General features: G+C 50.8%; 1 protein-coding gene across 1 annotated transcript in view; it reads left to right on the top strand.

The window, feature by feature from the left end:
* Sdk1 (sidekick cell adhesion molecule 1) overlaps positions 1-24,900 on the top strand; it is a 944,655-nt gene that overhangs the window by 872,220 nt on the left and 47,535 nt on the right. Inside the window, exons 33-37 of the mRNA XM_087903322.1 lie at positions 7,354-7,489; positions 8,540-8,599; positions 9,654-9,755; positions 20,574-20,689; positions 23,805-23,991. Of these exons, the coding sequence (XP_087759448.1) occupies positions 7,354-7,489; positions 8,540-8,599; positions 9,654-9,755; positions 20,574-20,689; positions 23,805-23,991 (601 nt within the window). The remainder of the gene's footprint in view (positions 1-7,353; positions 7,490-8,539; positions 8,600-9,653; positions 9,756-20,573; positions 20,690-23,804; positions 23,992-24,900) is intronic.

Raw genomic sequence — 24,900 nt, 5'->3', positions numbered from 1 at the left:
CTCTTAGGAGACAATCAGACTTCACCTCTAGTAGGGTCCAACTCTGCCCGTGTCCTAGGATTTTAATGTATGTCCCAGGGTGGGAGGCTTCTGAACTGATGACAGTATTGACTGTCCCCATGATCCATCCAGTGTACTTATCCCACACATGCCCCTTCATGTGTCCTGACACCTCAAGGAGGTTGTTCTGGTTATTTTGCTCTTTGCTGGGACAAAACACCTCCTAGCTCACAGTTTCAGGGTGTGGTGAATTGTAGTGGGAACAACATGACCACAGGGTCTTGGCCACCAGGTTCCATTGCATGCACTGTCAGAAAACAGAGAAAAAGGAATGCTGGGGCTCACTGCATATTCAGACCAGGACCCCAGCCATGGAATAATTCTGCCCACATTTATGGTGGCTCTTCTCACCTCAGCACAGTCTAGAAACATCCTCACACATGCCCAAGATACTTACCGGCAAATGAAAGACCTGCTCACCTATTGCATAAGCTAAGGGACTCTTCCTTCTGTGGGTGTAATGGTGGCCAAGACAAAGGCCATGCGATCTCAGCCAGGAGGGCATCTGGGAACCCAGGGTTTGTTTTCCTCACTCAAAGGGGCCGTGTGCTAGACTGACAGATGTACACGGGAAAGCAGTGGAGAGAGGTTTTAGCCAAGGGACAAATGAACACACTTGACAGGGTGGCGAGGTCTTCCCAAGAGGACAGGCAGAGAGAAGGTCCAGTCTAGGCAAAGACTCTAATGTTGCTGGCTGTCATGGTGTGAATATGGTATGTCCCCCCAAAGTCTAACGGGTGGGATGCTTAGTTCTAAACATGAGAAACCAGTTATGGGGCTTCAGGGAGATAGTTGGATAAGGGACCTAACTAATCTACTGATGGACCCGGAGCTGGAAGAGCCTGTTGGGATGTGGTGGAGCCGTGGAGGGAGAAATCTAAGAAGCAGTTAACTGGGGGCATGCCATACGTGTGTGTGTGTGTGTGTGTGTGTGTGTGTGTGTGTGTGTGTGTGTGTGTATGTCTGTGGGTGCACTTGGAGAGGCCAGAGGTGGACATAGGGTACCCCCTTCTATTATTCTCCATGTGATTTATGTATTTAGAGACAGTCTCTCACTGAACTTGGAGCTTCCACCTATTGTAGCTACAGTGGCCAGGCAGCAAGCCCCGGTGATTCTCCTGATTCCATCTGCCCCACTGAAGTGCCGGGGCTGCAGGTGCACGCAGCCACAGCTGGATTTTACATCAGTGCTGAGGATCTGAACTCAGGTCCTCATGTTCCTACAGCAAGCATTCCTACCTCCAGAGCATCTCCCCCACCTGGGGCGGGAACTTGAAGGGTGGCCCGCCTCTTTCTAAGGGTCTCCTTCTGCCACTGACCTTACCACAGGCCCAGAAACACAGGAGCCAAGTGACCCATGGGCCAAAGCCTCTGAACTCATAAACCAAAGCAGCCCTCTCTTCCTTCCTAGTTGCTCTCAAGGGTGTTTGTCGCAGCAGCAGAATGTCTGATACACACATCCTGTGTTTAATGCTGTGTTTGTAATGAAAGTGACCTAGGACCCTGTGTGTCCCTAAGTCACTCAAACTTAGTCCCAGAGGGAACCCCTGCACCACTCTCTAAGATGGGGGACGGGGTCGTAGAGATGTAAGCCTAGACCCCAGGAGACCTCAGCTCTTCCCCTGGATTCAGATTTGAATCCTAGTTTATACCTCCTGGTCTCATGAGACCTCAGGCAAGTGCCTTGGTTCCCTGAATCCTAGGTTCTGTGGTAGCATGGGGTGAGCTTGGCTCTGTAGCCTACCTACCTCTCACCTGAGCAGAGAGGGAGCCCCGGGTAGAGGCCTGTAGCTATGTGACCCAGCCCAGTCCTGTCAGGCAGCTGGGAGGGGGAATGCTTAGTAACTTTTCTTACTGCTTCCCGACCAAAGCTACCCATATTGGGCTCGCAGTGCCCCATGGTGGGGAAGCCTGGGCATCAGGAGCCTGAAGTAGCCTGACCCGTTTCTCCCACAGTCAGGGCGGGGCAGAGAATGATGAATGTCTCTTGCCCCACTTATATAATCCAGGCTCCCAGTCGGGGAATGGTGCCGTCCACTGTGGACAGGTCTTCTCACCTCAGTTGACCTAATCAGGATAGTCCCCACAGACACACTCAGAAGTCCATGTCCCAGGTGAGTCTCTATCTCCTCAAGCTGACAGTTGAGATTGACAGTTGAGGAACAGGTAGACTTCTATTCCTCCTGACACAGGTCTCTCCCTCCACTTAGTTCTGCCAACCCAACAAAGCACTGTCCTTCTGGGTCTTTCCCAGGGCACCATTCTCCTCCTGTGTGAGGGGTGATGACTCTCTGGTGCACCACAACCGTGCGTCACCTGCATTTGAACAGGGACTTTTGGAAAAGCCATCCTAGACTCTGAGTCTGCCACTGAAGTTAGGAAGAGCTTCCAGGTCCCTCTGAGCTTCTGCCCACACAGATGGCCAGTCCCGGGTAGAATGACATGTAGGAGTCCCCCTGTTCTCTAGCATGTTCAACTCACTTCTCCGAGCATCGACTGAGCACCTGCAGTGCCCAAGGCCTGTTGCGGGTGCCATAGGGCTATGGAACGGAACACAGGGTATGCAGAGCCTTGTGCTCAGGGACATGTGCTGGACCAAGGACTTCAGGCTTAGGACTGGGAGGCGTAAATAGACATTTCCTGTCCTGACTGCCCCAGTCCTAAATAACTGACTCTGAGGCTAAATATAAATCATAAGTGCTTGGCAGATAGCTCAGGCTTATTGGTAACTTGACCTTACATTTTAAGTTAACCCATATTCCTTATTTATGCTCTGCCACATGGTGGTACCTTTATTAACATGGCACGTTCATCTGGTCCTCTGTGTCTGCGTGGTGACTCCCAGACTCCACCCTTCTTCAGCCCATCATTCTGTTTGGCTTTCCTGCCTAACTATATCCTATCCAGCCGTTGGCCAGTCAGCTTGTTTATTAAGCCAATCACAGCAACATAACTTTCACAAAGTGTAAAGTAATATTCCACGACAGGAAGGACCAAGGCTGGTGCCAGACTTCTGCCAACAGGGCTTCAAGGCATAGCCTGGGAGTGGAAGCGCATAAGCAGGTCACAGTGTCAGGACCTAAATCCAGAACCTGAATTGCCCATCATCTCTGGATCTGGGGGAACAACTTGGAAAGACTTCCAAGGCTGTTCCCTTGACTTCCACCATGATGCCAAACTGCAGGAATACAGAGCAAACTAAGCCCAGTGCAATGCTCCACACAAACTGTCCCTGAGTCCCTGCAGAATCACCAAGCCCTGGATGAGTGTGATGCTCCCACCTTGCAGGAGCTGCCCACAGGCAGGCCTGGACTGGCCTTTGGAGAATCTGCCATCTGTGCTTATACCTGTCACTTTCCTGAACTATACCAAAACATCTGAGAGAATTAATGTAGAAAGGAAAAGGTTGTCTATTCCGCTCACAGTTTGGCAGGTTGGAGCCTCTGTTTAGAAGTGCCTACTGGAACAGAGTAACCACCTCATAGACAGGAAGCAAAGAGAAGCGGACAAGCCTGGTGCCCCACAGTCCCCTTCAAGGGCACAATGCTCCTACGCCCTGACTTCCTCCCACTAGGCCCTGCTTCCTATCAGTTTCAGCTGGGGACTGCCCTAGGCAGCATTAACAGCCTGGAGTCAGGAGAAAAGAGTCTTAATTGAGTAATTGTCTTTATCAGGTCGGTCTGTGAGCCTGTCTGTGAGGACTATCTTGATGGTTAATTGACGTAAGAGGGTCCAGTCTGCTTGGGCAGGCAGCTTCATTTCCTGGGCAGGTGGTCTTAGGCTGTATAAGAAAGACTAACACAAGCCAGAGAGTGAGGCAGCAAACAACGTCAAGCCCCTGCTTAAGTTCCTGCCCTGACTTCCCTCAAAGATGGACTGTGGCCCGGAAGTATAAAATCCTCTCTTCCCCTGAATTGCTTTAGGTCAGAGTATTGTGTCACACCAACAGGAAGGAAACTGGGAAGGGGTGGAGGCCTGTAACACACAGCTCTCCCTCGGGACCACCCATCCAGACCACAGCAAATGCTGTTGGGACTCTGAGATACTCTGGGACTTCCGAGGCCACCTGGCAAATATGGCTCCAGCTTAATGCTGGCATTAAGGTAGAGGGGCTTAGCCTCTTCCCTTTCCCTCCTCTGACTCGACTAGAAACGGCTCAGCCTTCACACTTGCTCTCCCGACCCTCAGCCTGCACACTCAAGGCTTGGGTTGTGTGTCTGCCAGGAGCTGCACAACCGCACTGTGTCCCCAGCGTTTCCATTTGCTCGGCGTCCTGTTCGGTTGATATTTTGAGTGAACAGGATCCAATCCTCCCCGTGTTCCCTGCTGTAATTGTCCCCAGCCTGTGTGTCTTCTGCAGAGCTGGCCGGGTCTTAGCCATCCTCGCTCTGGTGTGATCCCAGACTGACGGGCAGGCTTTGAAGGTGACCCTGGAGGGGATTGCAGGGCTGGCACCTGTGGAGTCCAGAAGCGAGCTTTTGATGTGCCCACTCGCCCTCCTTTCTTGCTAATTAGAGCCAGCCCAGATCCCAGAAATGGGAGCCTGTGCCATCTCATCTGCCTAGCCTGAGTCCTGCCCTCCCCACCTCCCGCCCGTGTGAGTAAAGACTGTGCCGGAACCTTCTGCACGGCCACGTGGTGTTATCTGAGCTGCCAGAGCTGGCTCCTGGTGTAACACTCAGAGCCACTGGACAGGGACTTGCATCTCCCTGGTTCTTTGTCAGGGGCCTCAGAAAGGAGAAGCAAAGCTGCCCCCGGGGTCTTAGAAATACTTGCTGTCCCTTGCTCGGCAAAGGGCTTCTTATCCGTGTGCTGCCACAGGACCGATGCCCGTGGTTCAGGGAACCATGAATGGCTATTTGGTGGACTTCCAGGAGGCTCTTTCCTGGCAAGTTTCCTGACTTAGGCTGTGGATCATTTTGGAAGTCAACAATGTGGAAAACATCACAAAACCGAGATGAATTCTAGCCCAGGACCCTTGGGCTGCACTTCTCAACCAGGCTGCCTCCTTAGGCCGAAGAGCACCATGGCTACCATGGGTTGTGTCATGACAGCCTCTTCCCTCCTTCAGGGGCAGCAGACAAGCCGCTTTTGTCGGTTCCCCACGCTCCAGGCACTAAGGCCTCCTCAGGACCTCCACAGTTCTTTCTCACCCAGCTCCATGGCTCTTTGTCGGTCCTGGAGCAGATCTCATAGCCCCAAGGAGATGCAGGCTACTACTAAATCCTCAAGGTGCAGAGTTCAGGGGAGCCTCCACTTCTCAATGGTTCTGCCTAGTGCCTGCATGAGGATGCAGAGGGCAGACGGGCCCAGGAGTATAAGAAACCACCTCTCCTGAGGAGTCCAGTGGCACGGAGCCAATTCCATCCCTTCGAGGACCATATCTATGAAGCAACCTGCAGTCTGGGAGACAGAGGCGCTGAGCCTTTTGTGGCCACTTAGCTGGAGGAACAGCCAAGGACAGCATTATTCTCGCTTCACAGCAGGGACAGATCCATCGCCTTTCCTGTAGATGCTAGATGTGCAGAGAAATGCCTCTTACTCTCAGAAAGCGCTGGCTTCCTGCCTTAACAGGGTGGTAGAAGATGGACAATGGCTCAGTAGAATGCTTGCCTATGGGAGAAGCCAGGCCCAGTGTTGTGAGCTTAAAACCCCAGCACTGGAAAGGCAGAAACAGGCAGATCCTTGGGGCTCACAGACAAGCACAACCTACTCGGCAAGCTCCGGACCAGAAAGAGACCCTACCTCAAAAACAACAGGCTGGACACCTGAAGAACAGCCAGCATTGTCTTCTGTCCTCCACATGTATGTGCACACGCAAACAGCACCCACATGCACCCTAACAGCCCGTATGTACGTACGCGCGTGCACGCGTGCGCGCACACACACACACGTGCATGCACACACATACACACACTATGGTAACAGTAAATTTGGAGAGTGATACCATCAATTTTGGCACTTTGAAATTCAAATCTGGGTGGGTAACCTATATGTTGTTGCCTAAACCTGACCACCCTAAGAGCAGATAAGAAAAAACCAAAATAAACTCACCCGACCCCCAGTCCCTGGACTATGGCTCATTGTTCTGATCCAGTTGTCTGGGGCCTAATGAAGGCAGTTGAGCCATCGGGGACCCCCACATGCTGCCAGCAATGTTCAGGAAGGGTCAGAGGAGAAAGAAAGGAAAAGTTTCTTCTGAAGTAACTGCCCAGCTACACTGAGACCCAGCTTCCCACTAGCTGAGGTCACAGCCGAGGTAGGGGCACTCCCCGCTGTGGCCCATGGCGTGTGACAGAAGTCCTGGGACGGAGTCACAGTTCCGGTTGGCACTGAGAGTCTGCGAACCTCTTAGACAATAAGGCCATTGTGACCCAGCAAGCTTCCCGGGCATCTGGGTACACACCTCCACCTCTGTCCAGCAGCTATGCTATGCACCATCGCTGCATTTAAGGCACAGAGAAGGCAGTCAGGAGCTGCTGACCAGTCCTTGTGGCAGGCCCGGGACCCTCACCTCCCCAGTTAGAAGGTTCACAAATACTGTTTCCAACAGTGTCTTACAGTGCTACACACACACACTACTCCGCACTTGTGTGTGGGGTTGTGTGTGTGGGGGTGTTGCACACATGTACAGGTACATACACATACATACATGGAGACCAGAGAACAACCTCACTTGTTCCTTAGTAGATGTTTATACTAATATTGGAGACCAGGTCTCTCATTGGCCCAGAATTCAGCAAGTAGGCTAGGCTAGCCCCCCAGGAATCCTCCTGTCTCCTCCCCAGTGCAGGATCACAAGGATGCAGCTCCCTGCCCAGCTTTTCATATGGGTTTCTGGGAGGTGAGCTCAAGTCCCAGTGCTTGCAAGGCAGGCACTTTGTCAGCTATCTCGCCAGCTCTCCTTTGTTTTTAACCATCAAGGACTAGAGGCTTAGAGCCTGCATGGTGGCTCAACAGATGAAGGTGCTCGCAGGCAAGCCTGACGACCTGAGTTCAAACCTGAGAACCCACACTGTAGAAAATCAACTCCTGAAAATTATCCTCTGACCTCCACATCCATATCATGGCGTGCGTGTGTGTGTATACATGCCTGCACATGTGAGAGCATGTGTGCATGTGCACACACACAATAATCATAAAAATAAAGTATGTATAAAAATGATTTGTAAAAGATAAAAGAACCATGGCTTGAACTAGAGACTCTTACACCAAGGTGAGGGCTACTAAGCCTTCTGTACATACTGACTCTGGTAATATCCCCAAATGGCTGAGTGTACAATGTCTCTGCAGCCTCCCCGGGATGAGAGCCTGAATGGCCTGCTGCAAGGCTACAGGATCTACTACCGTGAGCTGGAGTCTGAGACAGGCATGGGCCCCGAGGCCAAGACACTCAAGAGTCCCTCTGCCTTGCGTGCTGAACTCACAGGTGAGCAATGCTCCTCTCCTGGGGGAGGTTCACAGGTGAGTCTTATATGTCTGTCTGCTCCATGCAAGGCATGCTGGGAAATACTACAGAGGAGTCGGGCGATGGTACAGGGAAGGAGCAGGCAGTGTAGTGTGAAGCCAGTGGGGACACAGATGGAGGCAGGTGACCTGGGACCTGGGGCCTGAGGTGAGGGCCACACCCATCTAATCTATGTGTGGGGTACCTCCTGACCTCTGCTAAGCATGTACCCGACCAAAGCCAGTGACAGCTTAACTGAGGACCCTACCTCTCTACCTCCCTCTCTGGAAGAAACTGGTCCCTAAATAGTGTCATAGAAAATTTCCTTTTTGCCAGGTGCAGTGGCACACACCTTTAATCCCAGCACTCAGAAGGCAGAGGCGGGCAGATCTCTATGATGAGGGACAGACAGGGTAGGAGAACACCTGGGCAGCACTTCCTACCTAGTTCGCCCCCATCCGGCCAGGAAGCTGCCTAATGTTGGTTCACCCAGCATGCAACAGGCTCCCTGCACTACCCCACACTTCCCACAGAAGGGGCATCTGTGCCAACTGCACACAAACTTGTCCTTGGTTCCTCGCAGGTTGGTGGGGACCAGGTGTGTGTATAACTAGTCCCAGAACACTTAATGGGTAACTTTCTCATCCCCTTCAGACCAGAGTCCCACAGCTTGCAAGCATTGGTCAGCCAACAGACCTGCAACTCAGAAAGCATGGAGAAAAAAAAAAGTCTGTGTCTTTAGTGTTGTCCTCTATACTGCTACCAATGCCCTTATGTTTGTTTCCTTTTGCCAAAGGGCCAGTCCACCATCACTTGTCTCAGGCCGGTGTGTCTTGCTTGATGTGTTAGGTAGAAGTGTAGTGACTCCCGGGAGCTAATGAGAAGCCTACAGTCTCTGCAGGGCCGGGGAACTGAGGCACGCAGCAGCAGCACAGCATTCCATCCGGCTTGCTGTGTGACTCATGTTAACTCCACACAGGGTTTACAGGAACAGTGTCCCTCTGCGCTAACTGCCTTCCTCCCCCCTTACAGCCCAAAGCAGCTTCAAGACCGTGAACAGCAGCTCCACATTAACGACATATGAATTAACACGTAAGTGCACAGGGCCTCGGGTCCCTGTGACTGGTGCTGTGAGGCAGGGATGCTCATCCATCTCTAGAGTCTAGACAAAACCAGCCTGGATCCGTGGCTCTAATTTGCAGAATTCCTCTCTTGATGGTTGTGTCTCAGCATGCCCACATATCAGGGAAGCTTCTAGAGGCTGGTGGGGTTCCCAATAGTGCCATCTAGCATCCCATCTGGCTGGAATGGAAGGAAATCTCTCTCTCTCTCTCTCTCTCTCTCTCTCTCTCTCTCTCTCTCTCTCTCTCTCTCTCATTGTTATGGTGAATTATACAGGCCAAAATTTTACCATCTTAATCATATTTTTTCAATTTATGGGTATTTTGCCTGCATGTATGTCATTGTACCATGTATGTGCCTGGTGCTTAAGGAGGCCAGAAAGGGGCTTTGGGTTCCCTGGAACAGAAGTAATGGGTGGTTGTGAATCTCCACGTGGGAGCTGGGAATCAAATCCAGGTCCTCTGGAAGAACAGCAAGTGCTTTTAACTGCTGGGCCAGCCCCCATTTTAACTGTGTTAAAGGCAGTAGTAGTTCACTTGCTCTCTCTCTGAACTAAACCCCTCTACATTGAATACTGACCACAGGGACTGAGTTTGTAGCTTGGTTGGTAGAGAAATGCTTGCCCAGCATGGAGAAGCCCCGGGTTCCATCCCCAGTCTGCTATAAACCAGGCATGGTGATGCACACCTGCAGTCCCAACACCTGGGGAGCAGAGACAGGAGGATGAGGAGTTTGTCCGTGCCTGGGTTTTCATCTGCTGCCTCTCTCCAGGAGAGAGGCTGGACAAAGACAGGTCGGGACATGGATGCTTTGTTGCCCTTCGCCTGGGCACAGGTGGGAGTAGTCCTCTCACTTGATTGACAGCAGTGCCAGGAGGCAGGATGGAGGCCTTTCCTAGTCCTTTCCAGAGCAGGCCACTCCTCTCTCTGGGGTCTCCATTGCTTGGGTGGGTGTGGTCCACAGAGGTGTTCTGAGAACAAAAGCTGGTCCAGCAGAGGCTGACCCTTGGTGTTTGACCTTGCAGATCTGAAGAAGTATCGGCGCTATGAAGTCATCATGACCGCCTACAACATCATCGGCGAGAGCCCGGCCAGTGTGCCCGTGGAAGTCTTCGTTGGCGAGGCTGGTAAGTCCCGAGCCTGGCCCTCCGCTCACAGCCAGACACGGGCCACCACCATCAATCGGATAGCTGCAGGAAACATGGAGACCTGGCTTCAGAATGAGAACACTGGAGACTCCAGAAGAATGATTCCTTTTGGTTCCCAGTTTCCATCCGTCAAGTGGGGAGGGCTAGAGCAGCTTCTTCCTGGAGGAAGTACAAGAGCTGGCAGGCATCACAGGGCTTCCTCCTCCCTCCCACGTGTCCCATCAGGTAGCCCAGCCTGCAGGATGGTGCCCGCTGCATCCTAGGCAGCTGTCTGCCCTTGCACACAGTCCCAGAGGCAGCTTTCCAATGCTAGGAAATGCTCAGTCTCATCAAGTTGACACAGTCCCCGTTATTCTCCTTGTTGCTACGACAAACCCCTGACAAAGAGAACTTACCAGAGTGTGTGTTTGTTTCCTCGTGGCGGTGGCGTGAACAACTGAAGGAAAGACGGTTGATTTGGGTCACTGTTGGAGGGTGCGGGTCATCGTGTTGGGGGAGGAGGCATGGTGGCGTCCAATTGAACTGAGGTTATTAGGCTTGGTGGCAAGCCATCTCACCTACTCGTTCCTCAATTACAGCTACCCTCCGAGCATCACAGGCCGTCAGCCTGAAGTACTCAGAGGCTGTTATGCAAACAGACCCAGCTGTGGTTCTGTGAATGAGCTTGTGGGGCTGAGTGGTGGCCCTGCCATTTGTTGGCTGTGTGACCTTGAGGATGTTACTCAACCACTCTGAGCTCTCGCCTTTGAGCATTGTGATGTGGTATAGAAATCTGTGAGCCACAGTGAGGAAGCATAGGTTCATATCCCAGCAAGGCTCTTGGCCCTTCTGCCCATAGAATGAATTCGTAGCTTGTACCTGGCCTGGCACAATACCTCTTCGTGTTTACTCAGCATGTACAAAGCTGCTACGTGAGTTGTCAGAGGCATCTGCTCGACTGTGGGATGGGGCTTGGAGAGTGGGTGTTCTTTCTGGGTCCCCTCTTGATCAAATGTGTACTGTTTACCTCTGTGAGCCTCGGGGAGAAGGTAGTTATAGCCTTTCCACAGAGGCCGGTGTCTGAACGCCAGTGTTACAAATCGGGAAGAAAAATGAGTCTGTCAAGATCCAGTCCACAGGAGGCAGAAGCCAGCTCCACCAGCTGGAAACAAGACTCGGATGGAAGAGTCCCATCCATGATACGTGCATGATCTCAATTCCGTTATAGGGAAACACCTACTTATGTATTTCAGACAGTGTCATCTAACCCAGGCTGACCTGGAACTAGTACTGGCATCATAGGCATGCATGCGCCATCAAGTCTGGGCCATGCGGTGCCAAGCATGGAACCCAGGGCCCACTCTATGCTCAGCAATCACTCCATGCCGTTAAGATCTATAGTGGAGTTTGGCGCTTGATAGAAAGTGAGCTTCTTGGATGGAGATGGCTTGAAAGTCAGTCTCCTACCCTGACCCCCGATCCACCAACCCATCCGCAACTTCTCTCCCTGTTGTGAGTCTCGGTGGCTATTGAATTCTTACATGTGGACCAGTGTCTCGAGCTTTCCTCACTTCTGCAGGCATCTCTGCCAGCTGCCTGGCTCCTTTGTGTCCGTTTCTGTCCCTTTATCACACATGGCTCGTATTTAAGAACTCTGGTCATGTTCTTGGTTTCCAAAATTTTACAGCCATTTATAAGTCTGACAGTCACTTTAGCAAGTGGAAGAGAGAAAGAGGGGGTAGGGGAGGAGAGGAGAGGAGAGAAGGGCAAATTCTGGGATTTTGATGTAGAGTGAATTAATTAACAAACTGATTTGGGGATTCCATTGCTTTCCTCCTGTCCCTGTTTCCACTCAGGGATTGGCTGGAGTCTCTACATATCCTGTGGCGTGGCTGGCAGTGTTCTCCATACAGACTGCTTGTATAGTCACTGCCAGCGGGTTTTCCTGAAGCCATTACAGAGAGGCTGAGGCGACATGTCTCTGCCCTGTTCATAGTTGCTCACAGCCTGAGGCAGAGGCTCACATCCTCGCTGACATGCAGTCAATCCTAGTCCAGCAGGAAGAGCCACCCTGGAGCTGGGACATAACTCATGTAAAACATATGTTTAGAGTATCTAAGGCTCTAGGGTCTAGCCTCAACACCGTACAAAAGCAGGGGCTGGGGAGATGCCTCAGTGGGTAAACGGCTTTTGGAGCAAGCATAGGAACTGAGTTCCAGCCCCAGAACACATGCAAACAAGCAAGCAAAAAACATTTAACATAGTGGCATGTGCTTTAATCCCAGCACTGGGGAGACAGAGACAGGCAGATCCTTAAGGTTCAACGGCCACCCAGCCTAACTCACGTGGCAACTTTCAGGCCAGAGGGAGACCCTGTCTTCAAAAACAGGGTGGACAGTGCCTGAGGAACAACACTAAAGGTTGACCTCTGATCTACACACATCACACCAACACACATACAGATACACACATCACACTAACACACATACAGATACACACACACACACACATATAAAGATACATACACACACATACACAGATACACACACAGAGATATACACACACATACACAGATACACACACAGAGATACACACACATACATAGATACACACACAAACACATACACAGATACACACACAGAGATACACACATCACACACACACATATACAGATACGCACACATACACAGATACACACATCACACCCACACATACAGATATACACATCACACACACATACACACATACACAGATATACACACATACACAGATACACACATCACACCCACACATACAGATATACACATCACACACACATACACAGATATGCACACATACACAGATACACACATCACACCCACACATACAGATACACACACACACACACACACACACACACACACACACAGAACAGTCTTTTAAGTTCTCTAGAAAAGAGCTAGGACTTGCCCTCTTCCACTCAGCAGGGACCCAAAACTAAGTGCCCACAGGCAGCTGAAGGGCCAGAGCACCATGAATTTTCCCTGAACGACAAACACTTGGCGCTCACAGTCCCTCCGGCTCAGTGGGGCTCTGTGACTTTTGAAGGGCACAGAGCCATGGAAGATAGGACAGTGCCTTGAAACTGTGACTACACTGTTATTTTGAAGCTATGGCTTTCAAAATTACATTTCAAATTTTGTTTTATGTGTGGAGGGTGCACGTGTGCCTCAGTATGCTTGTGGATTCAGAGAACAACTTTCCGGAGCCGGTTCCCCCCTTCCACCATGTGGGTCCCAGGGGTCATACCCGGGTCATCAAGTTTGGCCAGAGAACCTTCATCTACTGAACCACCTCACTCCTCAGTCCATCACTATTTTTATTTATTAGTTTTTAATTTTGTGTCTTTGTGTGTTTTTGTGTGTTGATTTGTGCTTATGGAAGCCAGAAGAGGGCACCAGATCCCCTGGAGCTGCAGTTGTAGGCAATTAGAAACTACCTGGTGTGGATGGTGGGACAGAGGAACTTGGGCAACAGACATTCTTAATCACCCACCCCAGCACCACATAGACTGGGAGTGATGGCATCCTCCCATAATCCCAGCATCTGGGAGGCGGACATAGGAGGATCAGGAGTTGAGGGTCATTCTCAGCTCCGTAGTGAATTTGAGGCCAGCTTGGGCTACACAAGGATGTTAAATGACAGCAAAAAAAATCTTACTGTAGAATGTGGGTTTTACCTTTCCTCTAATCCTACAGGTTTTTAATTACTGTTGGTCGGAAAGAGAGAAAGGGAGCCACGCTTCTAGCTGTTTCAGCTCCCTCTAGTGACACATTAAGCCAGTCCTGGAGCCCATTAAGTGAAATTAAAAGGATTCGGAACTGTGCTAGTTAGAACGTGTTTATAATGAAGAGAGTGGCAGCCGCTCAGGGGTAATTAACGCAGTTGCCACACTTCCTGGGACTGCGCCATCCCATCAGGCTCACAGCGCTAACCCAGCTCACAGCAGTGACATCACAGGTACCAGAGGTGGCCCCAGTGCCCATGCTGTGTGCGGGGCTGTATGTAGACAGAACAAGGTCTTGCATCAGGACTGTGAGATGAGTATCCAATGAGAGCCCCTGATCCCATAGACCTCACAGGAAACTCTAGTCTCCATGTTTTACTGGAGATTCTGATCTCAGAGGGAAGCAAGCTGAGCATTGTCTTGAGTCTGGGACAGAGTGTTTCAGGATACCTAGCAGGAAAGGAAGTTGGAGACTGTGAAATGGGGTCACAGTGTTCCCAGAGCTCAGCCTTCATGCACAGAGGAAAACATGACCCTAAAAGTGGGAAGAAGAAAGGAAGATGGCATTCCACATCCCAGCCCCTTACTGGAGAGTCTAGGCAAGTGCTCTACCACTGAGCCATACTCCTGCCCCTTACTGGGGGATTCTAGGCAGGTGCTCTATCACTGAGCCACATCCCCGCCCCTCACTGGGGAATTCTGGGCAGGGGCTCTACCACTGAGCCACACCCCAGTCCCTCACTGGGGGATTCTAGGCAGGTGCTCTACCACTGAGCCACACCCTAGCCCCTCACTGGGGGACTCTAGGCAAGTGTCCTACCACTGAGCCACATCCCAGTCCCTCACTGGGGGACTCTAGGCAGGTGCTCTATCACTGAGCCACACCCCAGCCCCTCACTGGAGAATTCTAGGCAGGTGCTCTACCACTAAGCCACACCTCAGTCCCTCACTGGGGGATTCTAGGCAGGTGCTCTACCACTGAGCCACACCCCAGTCCCAGTGTCTTCTCTGTAGCTTTTTCTCTTATCCTAGGCTTGTAGGCTCCAGTGTCCTTCTACAAGTTTCTACCTCAATTGTCATGAAACTGCTTGAGTTGGGGGTCAAACAGATCTGGGCTGAAATATAGGTCAATATGTCATTCTAGGGCAAGGGATGTAATCCCTATGAATCTTTAAGCTGCCTAATGAGAGTAAGACTTTTTCCTCAGCAGCATGAGTCTTGTGAGGGACCAGAAAACTGACTCGCGTGGCTCTTGTGTAATCTATTCATGATCTTTCAAGACCTGGATTTCGCTTTGATGGGAAACTCACTGTACAGGCAAGAGGGAAAAAACAAACAAAAACCTCAACTTAGGCAGAGCGCTGGTGAGTGGCTTTCAACTTTATCTTACAAAGGGTGATAATAGCTATTGAGCAGGGTAGGAGTCTGAGCCCCCAGTGCTTAAACAAGAAAATAAAGGTTATTACGGTGGCATCAAAGGCTGGGTTTGTCTGCAGGAAGGAGGGCTCAGAAGTAACTTTGAGCACTGAAGTATCTGCAAGGGACCAGATATGGTGGCTCTTGTCTCTAATGCCAGCACTCCAGGGGCAGGGACAGGGGGATCAGGAGTTTGAAGTCAGGCTGAGCTACAAGGAAGAAAGAAAAGAGAAGTATGTTTAATTCTAGATAAGTCTGGGGAAATATTCTACTGCGGAGCCCTACCTCTAGCCTCTCAAATTCTTTTCAAATTATTATTAAATCACTGATCACAAAAACTAAACTTGGCAACCGAGTGGGGCCTGCCACAGTCTAGTGCCAAATTGGAAACCCTGTGTGACTAAGGGCAATTTAGGAGAAGCAGAAATTCTCAGTATTGCCTACGATAGTCCTAGCAACCGTTGATGCCTAATGTGACCTGGGATAACCTTTTCAATAGTGCTAGGGTGGCTCTGACAACAGTGGGTGTCCAGAATGACCTAGGGTGGCCCTGACAATAGTGGGTGTCTAGAATGACCTAGGGTGGCCCTGACAAGAGTGGGTGTCTAGAATTACCTAGGGTGGCCCTGACAATAGTGGGTGTCTAGAATGACCTAGGGTGGCCCTGACAATAGTGGGTGTCCAGAATGGCCTAGGGTAGCCCTGACAATGGTGGGTGTCCAGGGTGGCTTAGGGTGGCCCTGACAATGGTGGGTGTCCAGGGTGGCTTAGGGTGGCCCTGACAATGGTGGGTGTCCAGGGTGGTTTAGGGTGGCCCTGACAATGGTGGGTGTCCAGGGTGGTTTAGGGTGGTCCTAGCAATAGCAGATGCCTAGTGTGAGGCCTCCCTCAGAAACTTTATTAGTCACTTTCTCATTGCTGTGACAAAATACCCAGCAAAAGCAACATAAAGAAAAGGTTTATTTGGCTTACAGTCTAAGGGTTCTCAGTCCATCATAGTGGGGAAAGCAGGCGGCAGGAACAGTAGGCATCTGGTCACATGATATTCACAGTCAGGAAGCAGAGAGAGACGGATGCAGGTGCTCAGCTCCCTTTCTCCTTTGTATTCAGTCCAGGACCCCAGCCCATGGGATGGTTGGTGTTTCTCACATCCAAGGAGGGTCTCCCCTACTCCACTGAGTTGAGATATTCCCTCACAGACATGCCCAGCCTTGCCTTCTAAATTATTCTTAATCCTGCCAAGTTGACAATCCATACTGATATCATAGGTACCCCGCAGGTCAGTCAAGGATGACTTCCCCACACACAGTAGATGTTTTGTCCAAGAACTCTCAGAACTGAGTGGATGAATGTCTGTCTCCCTTTAGGATTCATTCCAGGGCCTTGGGGGGTTCCTGGGCTCTCTGGAGGCTCGACAGCCTTGCCAAAGACTGAGTGAAGCCACCTGTAGAAGTTAGTGTTTGTTGACACTTTACACAAAGTAGACCTGGAATAAGGGACCCTCAACCGAAGAATCACCCCCATCAGATTGTACTACAGGCATGTCCATGGGGCATTTCCCTGATTGATCATTGCAACGCCACCTCAGGGTGGGTGGTCCTCAGTTGTGTAAGAAAGATATGTGAACCTGAGCTAGTAAGCAGTGTTCCTCCATGGTCTCTTCTTCAGTTCCTGTTTAGCTTCCCTCGGCAATGAACTCTAAGATATAATGAACCCTTTCCTCCCCAAGTTGTTTTTGGTCATTGCGTTTACCCGACAACAGAAAGCCAACTAGACTAGCCATCCTCTTTCTTCCTTGGCCCAACACATGCCAGAAGCTACCAGCAGCAGCCAGCCTGCAAGTCCTGTGTGTTTGCTATGACAAGATTCCTAAGCTCTGAGGTTCTTAAGTCCAGGGCTGCCGTGGGTCTCTAACTGAACCTGGAGCTCACTGACTCACTAGGCTGGCCCAGCAGTGAGCTCGAGAGATCTCCTAGCTTGGCCTCCCTAGTGATGAGGTTACAGATATGCCTTAGAAGGCCTGACTCTTATGTGGGTGCTGGGGACAGAACTCAGGTCCTCTTCTTTCAGGCAGGCGCTTTACTGACCGAGCCATCTCCCCAGCCCCTGGCATATTTTTTAATGCATGAAATTCTTTCCTCGAAGCATTTTGACTGGCAGTTTTCTCCAGCATTTGCTGACTGGATGCCCACCAGCAGCATCACATGTAAAATAGGAGGCCATGGTCACAGCTGTGGTTGGTTCTGCATGCCCGTGCAGCAGCTAACACATCAACATAGATGGACTGGCAGTCACTACATCGCCTTTGTCATGGTGCTACATGGCCTCAGAGACAGATCTCTTCAAGCTATTGATAAGGAACCCCAGGAACTTCTGGGGTACTCTGCAGCTGACAGTCGTAAATCCTCCAAACAAAACAGCAATCACAAAAATCAGTCACATACTTGAAACCCCAGTGCTGGGGAGGCAGAGACAGGAGGACCCCTGGGGCTCACCAGCCAGCCTAACTGAATTTCTGAGTTCAAGGTAAAAGTGAAAGACTCTGTCTAAAACCCAAAGTGGAAGTTTTGGTAGCTGTGCATTGACACTGTGACCACAGTAACTCTTATCAAAGAAAACATTTCACTGGGGTTGACTCGCAGTTTCAGAGGTGTAGTCTGTTATCGCCATGGAGGGAAGTGTGGCAGCCTGCAGACAGACATGCTGGAGAGGTAGCTGAGAATTCTCCCTCCAGACAGGCAGACAGCAGGAAGAGACCCTGAGCCAGTGGCCTGTCCTGAGCTTCTGAAGCCGCAAAGCCTGCCCACAGTGACATACTTCCTCCAACAAAGCCACACCTACTCCAGCAAAGCCACACCTCCTAATAATGCAGCATTCCCTAGGAGCCCATGGAGGGCTTTGGTGGTTTGCTTTCAAACCACCACAGCGACCCAGTCTCAAAAAAGAAGGTCGAGAGAAACGGACAGAGACCTGACCCCTGACTTTTACACACAAATGTGCAGGCACACCCACACACATGGCCATGTGTGCCCACACATCAACGTGTACACACACCACGCGCGCGCGCACACACACACACACACACACACACACACACACACACACACACTGGCTGATGTTTATTTATGTGCGTCTCACACATTCCAACAACAGGCCTTCCTAATGGCTAAGCTCTCCAGGCAGGCTGGAAGCCCTGAAGCTCTCAGGAGCAAAAATTAAAAGGTAGCATGTTTCGTCTATTTTCTCCCTGCATGTGCCAACAGCATCGTGTTACCTACGTTACCTGCAGTACTTCTGTGGGGTAGAACGCCACGCTGCAGTACAGCGGACACAGGCGTGTCTCATCTGGGAGCTTCATTCAGCATCTTTCCACTCAGCCGAAAGGCACTGGAGCTCCCGAGCGCTTGGAATCACACAGAGTGTGCAGCTCACCCAGCCACCTGCTGCAGATGGACCGTCACAGCCAGGGCCAACCGGGCTTTGCTTTCTGCCAAGTCTCTGGAAAGCCAACCTTGGGGGTGCTGAGGAGGGATCTGTGCGCCGGCCTACCAGAGTAACGGCCATGCTCAATTCCGCCTTTCATGATTTTAATTGTACAACAGTAATTTTGTGATCGAGTTGCCGACGGCGAACATGCAGAAGACATTAACTTTATTTATGTTTTGGATTATTAATGCGGCTGTTAAAATTCCTCCAGTTAGTTTTGATTGAATTGTTTTTTTGTGTGATTCTGTTGTTTAATGGAGCGGTAAATAAGAATTTCTGATAATGAGACCCAGCATCTGTCACAACAACCTGGTGTGGGCTATTAACATTTCCATTAGCGGCAGGGTGGGCAGCGATAATACAGAAGCACACAGTTAGACCAAAATAAATAGGCATGTCAGGCTGAGCGGGTGTTAATTACTATTTTATTCTGCATGGGTGGGTGGGGGGAGCAGGAAGCAGGGGAGGGAGCTGCGAGCAAGGGGTGACCTACTGCTCCTGAGGTCGCCTTATCTCTTACAAAGGAGCCCTGTGCTAGCAACATTTCCTTCGGCAGTGATGGCTGTGTGGCTTCCATCGATGGCCTCTAGGCAGACTCAAATCAGAAGGCAGCCAGCAGGGTGGAGGTGTGGAGATGGCTCAGTCGCTAAGGAACTCACTATGCATGCACAGCTTGAGAACCTGAGTTTGGAATCCAGGCACCTAAAAGCCCCAGTGTTCCCAGAGGTAGAGCCGGGAGGAGACAGGGCCGGGAGGAGACAGGTGAACTCCCTAGATCTCATTGGCTGGCTAGCTTAGTGAATCACTTAGCTCCAGGGTTCAGTGAGGGACCCTGCCTCAAAAAGTATGAGGTGGAGAGGTGGAGAGTGAGAGCATGGAGAACGCCTGTCCTTCGCGTGCACATGCACAGGTGTGCACACTCACACACACATACAATAAAATGAAAAGTGATCAGCGAAAACCTGATTGATCTCTGGCCTTCGTACATATCTGCACACATATAAACACATGTAAGTACACATGCCTGTATACACATTTGCATACACATGAACATATGCATGCCACAAACATGCATGTACAGACACACACACGCACACACAGAAAGTGATAAAGAGCCCACAAGCTGAGGCTGAAGGAGGTGAGAACCATGCACCTCTAGGGTTCAACCAGGAACCAGATTATGTATGAGGAGCACTCAGTGGGAAACAGGACTATCTCCCGAGAGGCAGTGAACAACCTGCCACAAGAAGGTACCCATATGGAATTCAGAACCAACCGTGAGACAGCTGATGGAGAGAGGGCAAAGTGGTCCTGAGCGTGGCCCTGGCTCTCTGCACTGTTCTCCACTCCCTAATGGCTGTGAGGGACAGAGCGGGCAGCCCACTGCCCTTCTGATCACCACATTATTTGCTTGTATATTGAACCCGGGATAGGATGGAGCATCCCAGGAAGTGCTCTGGTGGGAGGGAGAAAGAGGAACAGCCTCGGATTCAGAACTTGCAGTCAGAGTAACACACATTCAGCCATGTTCCCAGACACCAGAATCTCTAGAGTTTTCTGGGAGCAGGCACCATAATAGAGGCACCTGAACACGCAGTGACAAAGAAGCTGTCATTGTGTTCTGTTCCTTCCACTGGAAACATAGTGTTCTTGCTCCCCCAGTCAGGGATGTCTGGCTACCTGTGGCTCTCTCACCCGCAGAGCCTCTTGGGTCCCTACCATGCCCCAGGTGCTTCTGGGACTGCCAGTTGTCCTCCATGTCTCACTGTTTCATCTCCCAGTGGGTGACCTCCCAGCCTGTGCCACGTGGGTTTCCAGACACTGTTTGTGTCTCAACATTCGCTAACTGTATCTCTGCAGAATGTTCTTTGTGACTCCATGTAGTCTGTTTTGTGCGTTTAGAGGAGGTTCCTCTGGGAGAGCTTGTAGCCTTCCTTGGCATCAAAGGACTAAGGATTGCCTGGGACACAGAGCTGAAACCTGGAATGTGACTATACCTGAGGCCTCCCAAACTTGGGTGGTGTCCAGGGCAGTATCCCGTGCTGTCTATCACAGAATTATGTCCTGTGTGAGCCCTGGAGACGTGGGCTGATGGGTCCCAGCCAGCTTATGGGAAGCCACCCAAGCTATTGTCCTGTTTCTTTCCACAGCTCCAGCGATGGCCCCACAGAACGTCCAGGTGACCCCACTCACGGCCAGCCAGCTGGAGGTCACATGGGACCCACCACCCCCAGAGAGCCAGAATGGGAACATCCAGGGCTACAAGGCAAGTTCTCATGCATGATTGGGCTCTTGCAGTTCCCTGTGTGCCCAGCACCCAAAGGCTTTGGCTGCGTACAGGCTACGTTGCAGGACTGCCGTGTCCCCAGCAGCTGCACAACAGTGAAGTAGGCCACGTGTGTCTGAAGCAGGCTTGGAAGCAGCTTCCCATGTGACTACTGTGCGGCCACCACAGAGCACACTTGGCTCCTCCAAAGAGAATCAGGACCACCAGGGAACCTGACCTCTTTCTGCACCCACACCACAGCCCCCAGTGCATTTGCTGATAGTTTCAGAAGTGGGGTACCCTCGCCAAAGCAGGTTCCAAATCCCACACTGTCCACTGCACATTGCGGGAATCCCTCATTTTCATAGGTTTACGGTAGAGCCAAAGAACCTCTGTGTGTGTGTGTGTGTGTGTGTGTGTGTGTGTGTGTGTGTGTGTGTGTGTATTGTGTGTGTATGTGTCTGTCTGTGTCTGTTCATGTTCATGTGCATGTGTTTGTGTATATGTGTGTATCCATCTGTGTATGTGTGTTTGTCTGTGTCTATGTGCATGTCTGTCTGTGTGTATATGTGTCTGTGTGTCTCTCTGTGTATGTGAATGTCTGTCTATCTGTGTGTATACATGTCTGTGTGTCTTTGTGTGTGTCTGTGTGTGTATGTGTGTCCATTTGTGTGTGTTTGTCTGTGTCTATGTGCATGTCTGTCTGTGTGTATATGTGTCTATGTGTCTCTGTGTGTATGTGCATATATGTCTGTCTGTGTGTATATGTGTCTTTGTGTGTGTGTCTGTGTATATGTGTACATGGCGTGTCCAGAGGGTCACTTGACTTGCTGTTCTTTAGGCCTCAAGTACTGTCAACATTTTTATTTTATCTATCTATCTATCTATCTATCTATCTATCTATCTATCTATCTATGGTGGGATGGAAACAAGGTTTCTCCTTGGCCCAGAACTCACCTGATATATTAGGCAGGCTGGCTGACAAGCCCCAGGGACCCTCCTGTTTCTGTCTCCCCAGCACCAAAGTTACAAGCAGGTGCTATCATGCCCAGATTTCTTTTAGTGTGGGTTCCAGGATAACACTCGGGTCCTCAGACATGCGTAGCTTGGGCCATGGTCTGAGCTCTGGGAGTCCCCATGTGGTGTGACTTCTAGGAGCCTCATTTTAAGACAGGCTCACTAAAGAAGCCACCGAGTCTCCTTGAGCCCATGCTCTAAAGGTGAAAGAAAGGAAGACTGCTCGTCTTGCCAGCCAGCATCGGGGGAAATGGCTCCATGGGCCTGCTTCTCCCCTGCTGAGGGCACCCAGGAGCTCTAAGCATCACCCAGACTTCCCTGGAGGAGACATCCCATCTGGCATCTCCGTTTTTCCAGAAGTAATATCTTTGTCTGGCCTCCATGAGCCCTACTTGATCAGTTATCAGAATCTCAGAGCCATCCTGCCCTGATGAATATTGGCCCAATTAAATGTCCATTTTAAAATGATCTTGGTAGGTGTGTTATGAAAATGAATACCTCCTTGCCGGCAGGGCTCTTACGAAGATGAATGAGGTCACAGAAAGTCCCCTGAGCTCCGAGGCAAGGCACTATTTATGCACAGCCAAAAATATGTTTTCTCATTTCCCTAATGATAAAGACATTGAACTTGGATATTGATCACACATTAGCATGGCCTGTCTGAGCAGAGGCTTCCCTGCAGTCAGCTCTGCCATCAAACATGCAGCTGGGGCTTGGAGGTGGAAATCAACAGGCTCACATGTCTGACAGGCTCCACCACAGATGTGACCTGTGAGGCCGGGTGTGCCGGCTGCCTCCTGCAGCGTCTGCCCTGCTCTCACAGAGGGCACACTGCTCTTGTGGCCTGGCACGGGCTCATGTACACAGAGCCAAGGGGGAGCTTCCAGCCAGTGTTGTCTTTGGGCAGTCCAGCTGGCACCGGTTTGGGGCAGGGGTTGCCAGACAGCTGTTTAGGGAAGTGGTTCTGCTAATCATTCAAACCTTTGTGCTTGGATCTCAGATTTACCTGTAAAGCACAGCCAAGATAGATGCGAAGAAATGGTACCTAAGGGAGGCAAGGTGCTCTCCCTCAGTCCCAGTTTAGGACTGTTTCCTGGCGTGTGTGTATGTGTATGTGTGTGTGCGTGTGCGTGTGCGTATGTGTGTGTGTGTACATGCTCAGGTACATGTGTGTGTGCACATGTGTTTGGAGGCTAGCTATTGTTTCTCAGGTTCCCTCTACCACCTTTTTTTTTTTTTAATCATTCTTAAATTGTGTCTGGGTATGTACACATCAGTGCATGTACCAGTGGAGACCAGAAGAGGGCATTAGAACTCCATCAGCAGTTGTGAGCTGCTAGGCTCCGATCTCAGATCTTCTGGAAGCGCTTTATCTTTAATTGCTAAGCCATCTCTCCTGCCCCCTACTTTGTGTTTTGAGACAAACTGTCTACTGTCTTGCTGACTTGTAAGATAGGCTGCGCCCCAGGGATCTGTTTGTCTCACTTTCCCAGAGCTGGGATTGGAAGCATGCATCCCATGCATGGCTTTTTTTTTTTTTTTTTAATATGGGTGCTGGGGCTTGAACTCATATTCTCATGCTTGTGCAGCAAACACTGATTGGTCCATCAGCCCCTGTCTCCTTCCTGTGACTTTTGGTGTTTCCTCCCCAAAGTGACTTTGCTACATTGATGGAAGACTTAGGTGTGGGTTTTGAACAAATTGCAGGGGTGTGGGGAGGCACTTTGGGTCTAGGCCTATCTGTAGGTCAGAGCAGGGAGCAGATACTGGTGCTTCCCCCAACCAGAAGACTGTGTCACAGGTTATAGGCTTTACATAACAAGTGTTCAAACGCATGAGCCTGTAGCAGGCAGCCTCCATCCTAACCACATCACGCAACAGAGGCTGTGACCTTTGCATACTGGCCTACCTGCAGGTTCCACCCTAAGCAGTTTAAGTAGATGTTGCGCAAAATCTAGATAACAGGACAGGATCCCTGACCATTGCCCAACACCCCAACATCCTGGGCCCCCTTCACCAACTAGCCTGATCCCCAGGGTCACTGTCTTCATACGAAGGCTTGGTAGATTCCAACTATACCCCATGTGCTGCCCAACAGATTTACTACTGGGAGGCAGACAGCCGCAATGAGACTGAGAAGATGAAGGTCCTCTTCCTCCCTGAGCCTGTGGTAAAGATAAAGAATCTCACCAGCCACACCAAGTACCTGGTCAGCATCTCTGCCTTCAATGCCGCGGGTGACGGGCCCAAGAGTGACCCACGTCAGGGCCGCACACATCAAGCTGGTAGGTGGCCCTGTCTCTCCTGTCATAGCATCAAGGGTACTGCTCAAGAGCCAGGGGTATAACTCACTTGGTAGAGTGCCTACGTGAAGCCTGGGTTCTGTTCCAGGACCTTGGAGTCAAAATCGGCCTTGTGGTATATGTTTTGAATTCAAATGCCTGGGAGACGGAGGCGGGGGGATACAGAGTTCTGTCCTCTTTAATGACATATTGAGTTCCAAGTCAGCATGAGATACATGAGACTCTGTGTCAAAAAAAGAAAAGAATAAAGAGGGGGAATAAGAGAGGGAGGGAGGGAGGGAGGGAGGGAGGGAAGAAGGAAGGAAGGAAGGAAGGAAGGAAGGAAGGAAGGAAGGAAGGAAGGAAGGAAGGAAGGAAGGAAAGGAAGGAAGGAAGGAAGGAAGGAAAAGAGTGTACACTTGGAACTTAGAATTTGGAGGAGTATGACAGTGACCTGTGCTAAGGCAGTTTGGCTAGGTTGTAGTGTGTTTTCTTGTAAGCCTCCAAAGTCGTGGGAAGGAGGAAGAACCTTGTCTGTGTCTTACCTCCCTTCCTGACCCACAGAGCTCCTTCTAGTGCTTTCTCTCAGAGCTTCCCCCTATTCATCTTGGTCTCTAGGAATTGAGTTCCTTGTGCATGGAGGCCAGGGCCCAAATCGGAGCCCCACATGCTGCACCCCAGGGCTTCTATACCCGTCCACAGCCTTGATGGATTGGTAGCTCAGGCTTCCTTGTGTCTTAGCCCAACAGCAATCTGTGAATACAAGGTGTCAAAGGAATTTCAAGAGGAAGGATCAAGGTGGCAGCCACTACCACCACCATCACCCACCCCCAGTACTACCCACCCCACCCCCCTGCCATGGGAAAGGAGGATTGAAAAGAGAAGGAAGAGGGGAGGGGAATGGAAAGGTGA

The sequence above is a fragment of the Myodes glareolus genome, chromosome 2, assembly GCF_982192425.1.
Source record: "Myodes glareolus chromosome 2, mMyoGla1.1, whole genome shotgun sequence".
NCBI classification, from domain to species: domain Eukaryota; kingdom Metazoa; phylum Chordata; class Mammalia; order Rodentia; family Cricetidae; genus Myodes; species Myodes glareolus.
Note: the sequence above shows the minus strand (reverse complement) of the source record. Positions and strands in the feature narration are given on the sequence as shown.